At 48.4% G+C, this 11,611-nt stretch overlaps 1 protein-coding gene across 1 annotated transcript in view; it reads left to right on the top strand.

Moving 5' to 3' along the window:
* Positions 1-11,611, top strand: part of KCNK12 (potassium channel, two pore domain subfamily K, member 12) — a gene marked incomplete at its 5' end in the record, with an annotated part of 57,872 nt that continues 46,261 nt past the window's right edge. The window contains one exon of the mRNA XM_011981599.1: positions 1-52. Coding sequence (XP_011836989.1) covers positions 1-52 — 52 coding nt within the window. The remainder of the gene's footprint in view (positions 53-11,611) is intronic.

Genomic DNA, 11,611 nt, shown 5'->3' with positions numbered 1-11,611 from the left:
TGGGACTTCCCCGGCGCTTTCTACTTCGTGGGCACCGTGGTGTCAACCATAGGTGAGCGGCGCGCCCCCCCGCGCGTCTTTCCTCTCTGTGCCTTTCACCTGCCGCCCTTTTCACTGCTCGGCCGCTCGGTCAGCGTCCCTCGGCTCTCCCTTCCCTTCTAATGTCCCTTTGCTTACTTTTGTCTGGCCCTCTCTTCTCCGCCGGACCCCGTTCTGTCTCTGTCTCCCTCTCGGCTTTCAGTGACGGAGGAAAGCCCACCTCTGGCGCTCACCCCGCGGTGGTTTGCCTGGCAGTGTGGCCTAATGGGGGAGAATCCGGGCCGCCTGCGCTCCAACACTGGCCGGCTCCGTGACCTGACCTCTGTGAGCCTCCGTTTTCTCCTCTAAGAATACGTGCCACGGCTACCGGTTCTTTCCTATTTTCCACCCACAACCCCCGGGCCTCAGTTTCCTCTCCAGGATGATCTAAAAAGCCCCTTCTCTCTCCACCCTAAGCGCTTTTATTTCTTTTCATAGTCTTCCCCCTTTCTTCTTTTACCCTGTGTTTTCCCCCTCAGTGGCCTCTAACTCCTTTACCCTGGAGAGGGTGACCACTTGCCCCAGAATCACTTTCCCTAGATCTCCTTCCCACCTGCTTCTCCTACAATCTATACCGCCCCTTACCCGCCCCGCAAAATAAAACCCGTTAGCCTGAGGCCAGGACTTCAGCTGCTGTTCTGCCTCCCTTCCTTGTGTTCTCCCCCAACTCCCAGCCCCTTCTCCAATTTCTTGACCGTTTCTTTGTTCCCTTGCCACTTTTTCCAACCATTAGTGGTACCAAGGGGTAGCTGGGAGCAGTGATAGTTCCCCTATTCTTTCCATCATGTCTTCTCCCTTTTTTTGGATATAAACAGTTTACGTTTTCTCAACCTTATGAAGAATGCTGTGTAAAGAGTCCTTCAAGCCCCCGCCCCTTTCTGTGTTGCCAGACTGCTGCCTCTGAGCTCCTGTGGAGAAATTCTGGAGCCACCCCTGCTCTCCATCCACCCCTTCATTCCTCTTTCTTCCTCTCCTTTCACTCGCTTTTCCCATCCCCCACTTTCCCTGGGTGTCATGTGAAACAAAGCCCCCCCCCCACTCACCTGTATAGAGTGCAGCAGAAATGCATGCTTATCACCTTGACAAGGCTTTGTGTGTCCCCAACTCCTGCTTTGAATCCCAGGATGGAAGAAGGCACTTGGCTGGTCACACCTCTAGTCACCCCAAGGCACTGTCTCCTGTGCAGTTTTGGAGGAGGGGGTTGGATTTGCTGGGCTTGAGAAGTGAGGGATTTCATAGACACACGTTCTGGAGTGGTTTGGTATGCCAGTTCAGATACAGAGGCATGGACTGTAACTGACCAGGATAAGCCATAGCAGATGGCTGGTTGGAGGCAGGGAGAGAGGCTGCCTCCATGTGCAGCATATGAGCAGCTAGAGATGTCTCTCTAAGTGTATATGTATAGTCTATGAAAGCACTTCCTTGCCTTCAATGATTTTTCATGTGTCATGCTTGATCTGATTATTTTAAATAGAAAAGGCAAATATGGCCCCCGTCCAAGGCACACACAAATTGGATAAAAATATCCTTTAAAAAGCTATATCATGTTGTTATGGTGATAGGAGATATAAAATGACCCCCTCAAAAATCCCCTTTTAAGAGCTGCATCAAGTTGCTATAGCAACTAGAGTTTTTTTTTTTTTTTTTTAAATGCTTTAAAAGTACTAAGGATGCTTAGTCCTGGAGGATGACATCATGCATCCATAGCTCATTGTTGACTTGTGCTCTTCCTCTTGTAAACACACCCTTTCCCTTTCTTCCACCTGGAGGCACCTGTGCACATATTGGGTGGCCACAACACTTTTTCCCAGTGACATGTTCTGGCTTCCTAATGGAACCCACAGGCTAAAGGGAAAGCTGTTGGCAGTGTCCCTTTCCTTTTTAGGCCATGAGTCCATCCAAATAAAGCCCCATTCCAATGGTCTGTGGTCTCTGTGCCTCTCTAATGGGCTCCATCAATCTGTCGTTCGGTACCCCTTTGGAGGCACTGATTCTGAGCCCAGCCACAGCTTCTAAAGCTTCTCTTTCAGTAATTTACACAAAATCAAGTCAGTGTGTTGGGAAATTGTTCCATGCCCCAGCCTTTAGTCTACTGGCAGGATTGGCTGTTCCTTAGTCAAGTGGAAAGGAACTATATTCTCTTTCTTGATTTGTGTTTTCAGATGTAGGCAAGCAATGTAGGAGGGCTACACTGAAGCATGTGATTATGTTACGAGTGACCCAGCACGTTGCTTCCAAAATCTGCGGGGAAACATTCAAACCAGCCGGTGTACAGCCCTGGGTTGAAACAGCCCTCTGTGGGGATGCCAAGACAGCCACACAGTGCTGGTTATTGCCGCTGCTGGGATATTCTGGGGTCAGTGGTTCAAATTGGTCACTTCCATCAGTCAGATAAGTTCCGCCGAATCCCCAAGTAGCGTATTGGCATTTCAGCTTTCTCTTTGCAAAATGCATTTGGATGAGGTTTAAGTAAAGATCTCCACAGGTCAGTTTCTCTTCTGCTTACATAGTTCCGTTCTCTTAAATGGCCTGAATCTTCAGAGACCATCATTATTATTATTGATGCTTTTATGGGTTCAACAGATCAGGGAGCCAAAGCTCAGTCCACAAAAAATGGGCAGTCAGAATTCTTTATCTGCTTCTTTATCCAGTGAAGAGGACAATTAGCATGTACTCCGTTTTATTTGATGAGTTTCACAGTGTATATGGTTCATACAGGGCTGTGGAATTCAGGGGAACAAAATGATTTGGTTTAGTTATTTATACTGCCTAATCAAAAGGACATATGTATGTGTGTGTGTGTGTGTTGTGTAGACCCAGATATATGGTTCATCTAGACTTTAGTATAGGAAATCTTTCCTTCCATTCATTCAATAACATGATTGTGTGTATCAGGCTGTATTTTGAAAGGTTAAAGCTTATGCTACATGGCAGAGATTAAGGCATATCCCAACATGGGCAGCTGGATCGCAGCATTTATGAGCAACATATCTTGGCCATCCTCACTGAAGATGATTAGAACAAGAAGGGGACCTTTGGTCCAATCTCATGTGGCACAGGGTTAGGGGACTTGTCAGTGGTCACACAGTTAATGAGGGGTTCAGCTAGGTCCAGAAACCAAGTTGTGCAATATCCACCAATTTCATGCATATAATTGGTGGGAACGTTCTTGTTTGAGATTGAAGTATTTAATAATGTCTATCTGTCTATCTGAGTGTAAGAGTGTGTGTGTGTGTGTATGTGTGTGTGTGTGTGTGTGTCCAGGGCAGGGACTGGTGTGCTGGTCTATTGGTCACGTCATCAACTGATTAAGTCCAGAGAAAACTTGAAGGATAAGACAGATGTTACAGACCAGACAAGTTAGAAACATCTGGCAAGTCTTAGATAGCTAGACAGGCAAGAGCCAGCCTAAAGGGCAGAGATGGGGCACTAGCAAGTATGAGAGCTTCTGGCAAACTGTGGTCTAAGGACAGAAGTCACTTTCTTTCTGCCCTTTTTTGCACCAGTGTGTGTATGTGTGTGGGCACATGCACGGGCACGTGCACACACACACTCTTGAGAGCACATGTGTATAGAGGAGGGGAAGAAGGAACAGGAATGGCCTTTCATCTGGTAGAAGACGTAATGACAGGTTTAGGTACGGCTGTGTGTACTCAAGGTTACATGGAACAGCACGATGAAGTAGAATGTTTGTCCTGACATTTGGTTTGAACAGGGCCCCATATCCACAGCTGGGCAGTTTGCAATCGTGTAGATACACGTGTGTCTACACAGTGCAGTACCAGTGGAAAATTTTGCCTGTGATTATTCAGCAGCCGTTCAGGCTGTGTAGAAAGTTAATCTGAATAGCTCAAGCGAAATAAAAATCCACTTTGTAGTCTAAATTATTCATACTGATTGCTTACACAGAACTGAAATCCTGGGTAATTATTATTTCTCCCATTTATGTATGTGACATATTCCCTAGGGGTTGAAATCAAGTTTGCTTTAATGTGAATGTATTCATTTATTCATTCCCCCAATTAATAAACATCTAAGACAAACATCACTCATCATAGATGCATGTGTGACCTCTGGCATGTTGTCTGCACCTCCTGTGATTGTATGAACTCCTGAAGATACCATCTTGTGTTCTTTTAGCACGAAACAATGTTCTTGAAGACAGTATTCCAGCTCAAACATATTCCAAACAATCCAAAGAGAATTAACCCATCACCTCACATCCTAAAGGATGTTTATCAGTTAACTTTGAAAAGATTAAATGGAAACTCTCCACTGGGGTTTTAATTATGCATCTGCTGTCAGATTTACACATAGGAAAGAACATATTTTAAAATCTTTCTCAAATGGCAGCTTGATATAAACAGAAATATTTTTGCTTCCTTTTATTAGGTTTTCTGGCAGCGTTTTTTAGCTATAAAGCTAAAATCATGCTGCTGTAGACGGGATGGTGTAGGTATAAGAGTTGTCACTTTTGGCACTGCATAATTTAGCTTGCTACTTTCAGAATTAGGCACACTTAATTATTCAGCCACGAGATTAGTAACAAGTCCTAACTTTTTCCCTCTTTTTCAACATGGATTTTTAAAAACTCTTTTTGCTACTAAGGAAACTAAGACATTAAAAGCCCAAAATGTCACTACCACATTTACATTCAACTTTCTTCTAATATGTATGTATTCCAGCTGGAGATAGTTTTGATATCTGGAATGAAATACATTATCCAGAAGGAGAGGTGCACCCTTCCTTGCGTATTTCTGTCATCAACTTTTTTTTTAAAGAGATACAGTCTTTACTCCATTGCCCAGGCTGGAGTACAGAGGTGAGAATACAGCTTACCATAGTCTCAACCTCCTGGGTACAAGCAATCTTTCCACCACAGCCTCCCAAGAAGCTGGGACTACAGGTACACATCACCACACCTGGCTAATTTTTTTTTTTTTTTTTAAGAGACAGAGCCTCAATACATTGCCCAGGCTGATGTCAAACTCCCGGGCTCAAGCAATCCTGCTACCCCAGCCTTTCAGTGTGCTGGGATTACAACCGGGAGCCACCATGCCCAGTCTCATCAACTATTTTTTATTGAAAGATGGTGCTATGACAGCTTTGAAGGACATTTAGGAAGAAAATATCTTCTTAAATTTGAAACTCTGAGTGGAGAGCAAGAAATGTATTACCATTCACTGCTCCATCCTCAGCACCCAGCATCAGACCTAGCCCATAGTAAACAATAATTATTTATTGTATGAATAAGAGAACAAGTCATTCATGATACCACTGCACTAACACAACTCTTCATGTTTGCACATTCCCCTGCAGTTCCTTGTCATGCCTGTTGTAGGAAAGAGGAAGGAAACTAACTGATGTGTACTGAGTTGCTTCTGTTTTATTAACATTTTTTTACTGATGTTGTTTCTGTGTTTCCATATAGGCTGATTTTAGTGGGGTGCATAATATTCCATCTAGTTGATGTTCTGTAATTTACTACCCCTGTTGCTGGGTAGCTGGGTGTTTCCCAGTTTGGGGCTATTTTGAGTAATGCCACAGTGATCATCTTTATGCAAGATGACCTTTTCTTTCTGTGGTATCTCCTTGGGATGACTTCCAGCTGGTGAAATTGCTGAGTCAGTGGGTACTGCTGTCTTCACGGTGCTTGTGGCCAGCCCCTTTGGAGCGAGAGACTGTCTGGTCTCTTTGTATCTGAGCCTATGCCTCTATAAAGTCTAGCAGCGATTGGACAGTTATCCAGCTAATTGCTCCATGGAAAGGGGCCACACATCCACTTGGTTTTCTCCAGGATTGCACTCAGTTCCAGGAGCTGAGCTGCCTCCCGAACAAGGCTGTGGCATTAGTGTCTTCAACCTCCCTTGTTTTAATGAGAGCAGCTTCCTTTGGGAAGTTCTGGGTGAGTATAGAAAGGTAAGAAGAAAAAATAGGTGGGGACACTGCCAGGTCATCAAAAACTGAGACAAGAAAGGTACCTGGCCCCCTCTGTTCTCCCCTGGACTCCCAGGAATGGTCTGCCGCTATTCCTGGGCCAAGCCAGCTGAGAGAGAATGTATTTCCACTCAGTCTTGACCATGCCCAAGGGCCCCAGCATTGAACAGCTCAGAATTGTGCCTAATGGAGCAAAGGTATACTCCTAGAGTATTCTAGCTGGAAGCACCACAAAGATCCTTCAGAACTTTCCCCAGGCACGTGGACCATTTTGTCAACAAAAGCCAACAATCAGCCCATTATAGCAAATAGGAGCAGAGCTGCTGTCATTGGGGGTGGGGCCTGGAGTCCGGACCAGTGGGCCTTCCCTCAGATGACACCTGCTCCCTGAAGTCTTCTCTGAGGAGCCCTAGAGCATCTCCAAGACGAGCCTGAAGAGGTGAATTTAACCTTGTTCCTCATTTTACACAAAGCTCAGAGAGGAAGAGAGGTTGCCCAAGTTACCCAGCAAGTCAGAGGCAGATTCGCTGAGAGCTTGAGCTCTCATCCTCCCTGGAAGAGTTATATCAATATTGCCAAAGGTAGGTGTGTCTCTCCCACCCTCCCACACCCCTTCTTACACACATAATTCTCACACTCGCAAACAGCACACACGAACACACACACACACTCCTCACATAGACAGGTAGAGAATCCAGCACAGTTCTGAGAGGGCACCAAGGCTTCCCAGAAGGGGTGAGTGTTGCGCTGCACACAGAGGGGAGGAGCTGGAGAGAAAGGTGGGCATCTGAGGAGCAGAATGCAGGCTGAGTGACTTGTTGGGGGGCTTCGGGTAAAAAGTCCTGCTTGATCTGGAGGTGGTGGTGGTAGCCTTGGGTGAGTGCTCAGTAAGTGTCCCCATCGCTGACAGCAGGAGCGGTACTCCCTTGCCTTGCTTGGCTGCCTCAGATTCAGAGGATCTTGGAAACAACAAAAGGTCACTGGTCTATTCCTGTGGTCACCCCCAGCTCTGGAGTCCTCCCCAAGCTTTCTGGCCCTTCCATTTTTTCTGTCCAGTTCCACTGACTTTCCAGGGTCTGGGGCTCTGCGTGGGGTCACTAGCCAGCAACCCAGAAAGTGTGTGGAGCCCAAGGTGGGTGCTTTGGGCAGAGTCCAGCCCTGATCATCGCCAAAGTTTTTTAAGAGACACGGTCATACTCTCTGCAGAGCTTCTACACAGGGAGAGTTGGCGAGGAGCAGTGGGTGGAGGGACTTGAAACTGCAAGAAGCACAGCACTTTCCAAGAGGTTGGGGAGGTGCTGGTAGAAAATGAAGAAGGGTACTGAAGCCCCTTGTCTCTCACCCCAAGCCAACTCTTGGCCACCACCACTGCTGTGAGACTCTGGCCCCCGGAAGTTCTACCCCAAACCCTGCCATTCCCTAGCCACCTACCAGGTGACTCTAGGTCCCCTCTTCAGGCAGCCACTGGCTATGGTGGAGAATGCTCTGGACTCTGTCTGTGAGTGCTGCCTCCTCCCTGTGCTTGGCCAACCCCAAACTCAGGGCTAAGTTCCTGGCTTACTAGCAGGTCAGTGGTAATTGAGTTCTGGGGTTTTTCCTCCATCTGCTTCCTCCAGATCCCAGAGGATCTCATTCCAAGGTGACCTCAGGATGAAGTATCCAGAACCTTGTAATTGCAGATTTTACAATGTTCAAACACAGTGTCTTTATACTCACAGCAACAGATGTTACAGACCAGGAAGGTAGGGTAACATGCAGCAGTGCTTCTCAAACTGTAAGGTGCCTGGGAATCACCTGGGAATCTGCTTACCATGTAGTTTCTGTTGAGTAGGTCTGGGGTGGGATCTGACAGTCTGCATTCCTCGTGAGCTCCTGACCATGCCTATGCTGATGCGCTTGGAGTCATTAGGGTAGAGAACAGCGGTGAGTCAGGCACTAGGAGTCTAGACCTGACTCTGCCACTAACTGGCTGCATGGCTTTAGGCAGGACATATCACCATTCAGTGCCTCAGTTTCTCCCTTACTAAAAGAAGGGAATGCCCAAGGTCCTTTGAGCCCCTCCTTAGCTCAGATGTTCTTATATCTGGGAAGACTATTGGTTCATATCCTTCCAGTATAGTTTAGACTCCAAACACACCAGCACTGCAGCCAGCCTGCTTGCCTGGATTTACGTCCTGATTCTAACATTCAAACGTATGGTCTCGGTGAGTGGATATACTTCTCCTTGCCTCAGTTGCCTCCTCTCTAAAGTGAAGACCATGCTGGTTCTTACCCCATGGGGTTACTTTAAAGACTGAAGGCTCTAACCCATGGGTGCAGTGCCTGGTAACCCTGAGTAGCATCTGCTCCCCAGATCTTGGCAACCCTGTTGACGAGCCCTGCCCTGCCTCTCTGTGCAGGAGGGGAGGCCGAGGCACGTTTCCTTCCCTGTAGCCCACCCGGCCACACCACCCTGTGCATGGTCCAGTCCTCTGGGCCTCAGCCCCCCTGCCGTGTGGCACCTGCTGCAGTCTGGTTGGTCACTGCCTCTCGGATGTGTTGTTGTGTCCTATGCTGTTACATAACCGGCCTGGAAGGGTACTTTTGAAAATGCATTTTCTTTGGGTCCTTAACTAGAATATCTTAATCATCCCTCATAGGCACAGTGCTCTCTAATCATCATCAAGGACATAATTGGTGGATAACTGAATGAATGATTGAGTGGTGAGTTAGACCAGTGACATCCAGTGCTTCTCTGCCCCCCACACCGAGAGCAGAGCCCTGGGCAGTCACACCGCTGCCCACCCTCCTTGTTTTCCAGGTGTACTGGGGCCCCTTGGCAGTGCTTAGGCTGAGGAGGAGGTCATGGAGCTGAAGAGGAGCAGGGAAGCCGGATGCTGGCTGAGGCCAGGTCCCGCCACACTTCTCTGGGGTGGGTCCAGTGTCATGGCTGCTGTGTGGAGGTCGCTAAAGGAAGGCACTGCAGCAAATAGCCCCATGTGTGGGTGCTAGGCTGCTGCTTCCTGCATCCCAGGGCTACCATGGCTCCCTGCTGGGTGGAGGAAGCACCAGGACCCCCTTCCCAGGCAGAAGCCTCCTGGGGCAGGACAGGATCTGGGGCCAGGGAAGGCCGCAGAGCCCACCAGCATCTCCCCTCTCCGAACTCTCCGTCATGCCAGCAGCCAGTGCCTTTGTTCTAGAGAGTGAGGGGGATAATGGAGGCGTTGTTGGTCTCCCTGATTGACTCCCCTCCCTGCCACATGTCATGTTTGCCAGTTCACTGTGTTTTTATCTGCATTTACTCAGTAAGCTCCCCAAAATCCTAGGACAGCAAAGAAAATTGTATCCCATTTCACAGATGACAGGCTCAGAGAGGTTAAGCAACTTTCTTGGCATCACACAGCAAGTCAATCAAGGCAGAATAGAGGATCTGGGGCTCCTGACTGCTCAAGATCCTCTCTGCTGTCTGAATTGTGCAGTTCCACAGATGGGGAAGAACCACAGCCTAGTCTGGGGTCTGCAGGGTTGTGTGGGTGGAGGAGGAGGATGAGGAGGCATCAGCGAGAGCTGAAGCACAGTTTGGGGACTCTTGGATTTGGCTGTGCTGTGCTTCTGGCAGTGTCAGTGGCTACACTAAAGCGAGGGCTGCCTGCTTCCTATCCTTCGCCACCTAGTACCTCTTTGTGAAGGAGGCTGCCAACCAGATGGGAGAGGGTAGAGCACGTGCTTCCCACAGAGCTCACCAGAACTCTGAGAACTTGTTGAAGAGGACTGAGCTCTCGCCCAGACCTGAGAACCCTCAGCCTTGCACTGGAAATAGCTGCAGTGGGCATGAACAGGCGGGACAGAAAACCAAAAAAACAGGAGGGCCTCCTTTAAGGACACCAGCAAGGAAAACCTGGGGACATGGCCAGCTCAGAACTCGCCTCCTGAAGGATGGTTGGCTTGAGGGAGACTCTGCCTAAGGTCATGTCCTGGGACAGACCCTGCCCAGACCTTGCACTGAGCACCTGCCAGTGCTACCCTCCTCTCTAGCCATCCTTAACTTCTGTCCCCCTTACCTCGCACTTTAAGCCTGTAGGATGTTGCATATGCTGTTCTCTTCACCTAGAATGCCCTTCCCTTCCTCCCTATTTTCTACCAGGTGAAATCGGTCTTCAAGATCCAGCTCAAATGGTGCCACTAGAGAGGGACCTACTGTGAAGTCCCTCTTACTGCCCTCAGACCTATGACAATTATTTGTTTTTCTGCCAGCTTCCCCAGCTGCGAAGTAAGCCACTGTTCAGTGGGATAAAATGTGTCTAAAGCTGGCCCAGGACCCAGCACATAGTAGGTACACAGAAAACTTACTTTCTTCTTTCTCTACCTCAGAAGCTACATCTTAGTAGTGCTTGTCTCTGTTACAGTTAATCACATGATAATAACCATAATGGCAGCAGCTATGCATTGAATGACTACTTTGAAGTGCAGCAAAGAGGTAATTTCTGTCAATCATGGAGCATAATACTTGGCACAAAGTAGGTGATTAATCAACATATGTTGAGTGGATGGAATGAATGAGTAACTGAAAACCCTGGACTGCTGGAAATTAACGACAAAAAATAAAAACTGAGCAAGCTGGGCCCAGGCCAGGTTCTCAGAACCTCCCAGGGCCTCCCTGCCGGGCTCCCCAACCTTGCAGCTGGAGGGGCTGGCTGTGCCTGAGCCCCTCTGCTGGGCCGTTGCTTTTATGCTCTCTCAGTGGCTGGCAGGTGTGCAGCAGGGCAGCCAGCTCATTCTGGAGCTCTTCTCCCTGGCAGTGCTGTTTCCGTGGCTCTCTGAGTCAGCTGGGTCCTTGTCCTGACCCTGCCCTGGACTGAAACCAAACTAGACAATTCTAAGCCTCAGCGCTTGTTATCTGCAGAAGGCAGTAGGAAAAGTTCAGTCCTGAACTAGGAGGGCTTCTGGTCCTAGTTTTCCCATTGACTCAGATTTCCTATCTGGCCCTGGCCTTGGCCACATCTCTTAGCCATAAGGAGGCCCTGCTCAATTCCACCTCTCAGTCCAGTGGTTCTACCTTTTCTCTTCACCTGCCCAGGACACATTCCTTAGAAACTGGATGTTGCTTCACAAATTTGACGGAAGTTTAATCAGTAATGAAATGCAATTCCACAAACCAGGAAAAGCCACCCCCACCCACACAGCCCAGCACCATCACAATGCCTCCAAAAATACTTGGGGAAGCTTTTATTGGAATCAGTTGTCCCAGCTTTCTGGAAAGTTTCAGTTGAGATAAACGCAAACTCCGAATCGCACTCCGCGTGACTCCTCTCTAATCCTTTCCAAATGGCCATGATCTCCTTCCCTGCTGCCAAGTGTTCTGAATTCTGAGCGTCTCGTGTGAGCCTGTTTAGCTGCTAACACCAGAACCTGCCAGGGATTCTGCAGGGACAGCCCAGGTGCGAGAGGGAAGGGTAGACACGGGCCTCTGCCTGTGCTGAGTGTGTTGGCACTTCCTAGGGGCAGGGTGCATTTTGGAGGCCATGCAGGTTTGGATTGTTGGGTTCTCTTCTAAAATGGAAGGTGGGGAAGGAAAGCTGAGATCGCATGGGAGCTAATTCTGAAGGTCTGGCAGCCT

This window comes from Mandrillus leucophaeus, unplaced genomic scaffold (assembly GCF_000951045.1).
Source record: "Mandrillus leucophaeus isolate KB7577 unplaced genomic scaffold, Mleu.le_1.0 Scaffold229, whole genome shotgun sequence".
Lineage (NCBI taxonomy): Eukaryota > Metazoa > Chordata > Mammalia > Primates > Cercopithecidae > Mandrillus > Mandrillus leucophaeus.
The sequence above is the reverse complement of the archived record's forward strand: the minus strand, read 5'-3'. Positions and strand labels throughout refer to the sequence as shown.